General features: G+C 31.9%; 1 protein-coding gene across 1 annotated transcript; it reads left to right on the forward strand.

Moving 5' to 3' along the window:
* Nucleotides 1–1,156: 1,156 nt before the first annotated feature.
* LOC149147477 (cyclin-dependent kinases regulatory subunit 2-like) lies at nucleotides 1,157–1,664 on the forward strand. The gene is made up of 3 exons (XM_089445929.1): nucleotides 1,157–1,209; nucleotides 1,350–1,410; nucleotides 1,524–1,664. Exons 1-3 carry the CDS (start codon nucleotides 1,157–1,159, stop codon nucleotides 1,662–1,664), a joined length of 255 nt encoding a protein of 84 aa, XP_089302055.1.
* The last annotated feature ends 1,583 nt before the right edge of the window (nucleotides 1,665–3,247 follow it).

Below are 3,247 nucleotides of genomic sequence, written 5' to 3' on the forward strand. Positions count from 1 at the left end.
TGTTATGCCCATCATGTTTAAGGATAAGATCCTCATTTGAGATTATTATTATCATGACGAGTTGCTCTAACATCTAGCCATACAATCCACCCTTGTTCATGGTTAGGATCTTAACCTATACATAGACTTTGTTACAATACACTGGACCAATACCATAACTTATTAATACGACATGCCCATAACTCATTTCACAAAAAAATTAATATATATATATATATATATATATATATATATATATATATATATATATATTGTTTTCTTTTGTGGACCACTTAGTTGAGTTGCTATACAATCCACCCTTGATCATGATTGGGTTCTTAACCTATAAATAGACTTTGTTACAATACAGTGAACCAATAGCATAACTTATCAATAGGCCATGGCCAAAAACCATAACGCATTTCAGAAATATATATTGTTTTCTATTACACTAGGTATATTATAGCATCCTCCTCTATGTAGACCATGTCACTTAGCGATTAAACCTTGGACCTATTAGTTTGTATGACTTCACATCACCTCTATCACCACTTGAGTTATCCCTTGAGACCAATATTTTATATATATTTTATTTTAATCTAATTTATAATATTTTATTGGTTAAATAAAAAATAGAAAATACAACTACTTGTAAACTAAATCTAAATAGATTACCACTAAGGGTATATTAATAATAATAAAAAATCCTGAAACCCCATTCCAAAATAAATCCTTAAAATAATGTTTTTTTTTTAATAAGCATTAAAAGAGGTAAAATAAAAAAATTATATTTCATCGAAAATGCCATGCGATTCTATTTAATTATTATCGCAAATGTCCTATTCCTTTACTAAATAAGAAAAAGAAAAAAAAAAGAAAAGGAAAAGAAGAAGGAAACGCAGCCGACCAACCTCTTTAAGCGTAAGAAATGAAATTAAAAAGCTGCCTGGAACATCAACATTATACATATTGTTTCTCTTTTTCAATTTAGCTGTAAATGAATCCGCATTTCGTGGCATTTTTAACGACTTTCCCTTACGCATCTGGAAATCTAATCTGCCAAATCGTTCAGGGTTCCGCCCTTCTCTGTTTTCGCTTAAGTGGGATTCTGTTTTCGCAGGTTGTTGTCTGCCATTTTATATCACTCTGAAGCTTCGAGATTTTACAGGCCGGAAAAATGCCTCAGATTGATTATTCTGACAAGTGCTACGACGATAACTATGAGTATAGGTAAAAAAAAAGTTCCCATTTTAAGAATTTTTCTTTAGAATTTCTCTCTGCAATTTAGGGTTAGGGTTTGAAGATTAAATTCCATAAAAATCCCTTTCTATCTCAGCTTTGAGTCTGATGTTTTGACTCTCTATGTTCAGGCATGTGAAACTTCCACCCGATGTTGCGCGGCTACTTCCGAGGGATCGCCTTCTGAGTGAGGTAAGCCTCCGGTCGTCTTTGCTTGTATTTCGTCTTTTGTTAGATGTTGAGTTTATTTCGTTCTGTTTTTAATGTTGTTGGTTCACAAGTAACGCAGTTGTTATTATATTCAGAATGAATGGCGAGCAATTGGGATTCAGCAGTCTCGCGGGTGGGTGCACTATGCTATTCACCGCCCTGAGCCGCACATTATGTTATTCAGAAGGCCTCTTGATCACCAGCAAAAACCCCAACAGAAACCGCAGGAAAATTGATGACCTGCGTTGTGGTTGATGGTTAGAAGTTGGAATTAATTTGACTTTAAATTTGGAAACTTGGTGTATGTATGTAATGTACAAGGAGAGTACATTCTACCGATTATATACTGTCATTCCGGCGATGATATACTGTCATTCCCTGTTTTCTTTTAATCGTATTGTATTTATTTTGATGTGCATGTGGTTAAAATTTCATGTTTTGATTCACCGGGTCACCGGGTTTGTTTGTTTTTTTTTTCAAAATGCTTTTTACTCTAATTAGCTTGAAATCAGCTAGAATGAGCTTGAAATTAATTATGATTTATTTATTATGATAGAAGTGAAATTAGAATTTTGAATAATTATAACTTATGAGATATATCTTATTGAGCTATACTTTATTGTAGTTTAAGTGATTTTAAGGGTTTTTTTGATTAGAAAACCAATAACAACACTTGGGCAACTTAGTCTCTAGCTCTTAGGTAGTTGAATGGCATGGCTAAGGGTATAGTTGGGCGGCCTCATTAATTAGTTTTATCAAACTGAAACTTTTTCCCTCAAATAAAAAAAAGTCAAATTAATTAGTATTTGACCTTATTTTACATTGTTTTCATTATAAAAGGAGGATTCTCCCTCAAAGTGGATAATATTTAGCCTCAACACTATGATTTTAGCTTTTTGGTGTTCTAGATGAGTCATCTTAAAATTTTTGAGCATTTACACTTTGAAATTTTGAGTTTTATCATGGAAAGTGTTGGTCATAGATGGCAACCTAATAAAAAATGTCCAAAATAAAATTCTTGATGAAAGTAGAGAGGGTTTTTGTAAAATTATTATGGAGATCACACACCACATTTGATTGATAATTTAAATCCTTTATAAAAAATGGCAACATTAATTTTGTTGAATATTAGGTACTTTTGGTTATCAAAATTATCCTATTGTTAATTTATTCATGACAAAGTTCAATCTTTAGCTTTTGTCTATTTCAGAGTTGTCTACCATATCAAAAATTACAATTTGGTTTTATGTATATCTCAAATATTCATAATTTATTGTATTGCTACTAACTATATATGTCCAAGTCAACTAATCCAATATTATCCACTTTATACATATTTAGAAGTCGAGTTTGGCTAGCATTTAGAGAATGCATATCATACTTTTATAAGGAAATGTCTTAGATTCAATGGGGCTCAAATCTTAGAGATGAATGAAAACAAATTTAATCATTGAGACACTTACAAATTAAGCCTTTGAAGTTATGTAAACTTCCTATCCTAAAGCATCCACACATTCATTTCCTCCATGTGAACCATGTTCCATATATTTTCAAATTGGGTTCTCAGTTTGGTCAACATGAGCATCCCAATAGCTTCATTCTGCACATAAAAATTGAATCGTAAATCTCACCAAGATGAGGGAAATTATTCACTTATTCACACACAAAAACACTACTCCCAAACACACAACAAGTTGCGAATTTTCTTCCACAAACTACACACAAATACTAAATCTTCTTCCCAACTCTATCTATGATTTCTACCCACAATACACTCATAAATCACTCCAAAACAATGTGAGCATATATTGCAAATCAT

The sequence above is a fragment of the Pinus tabuliformis genome, chromosome 9 (assembly GCF_031772625.1).
Source record: "Pinus tabuliformis cultivar Carrire ecotype Pingquan chromosome 9, CPIR1, whole genome shotgun sequence".
Classification (NCBI taxonomy): domain Eukaryota; kingdom Viridiplantae; phylum Streptophyta; class Pinopsida; order Pinales; family Pinaceae; genus Pinus; species Pinus tabuliformis.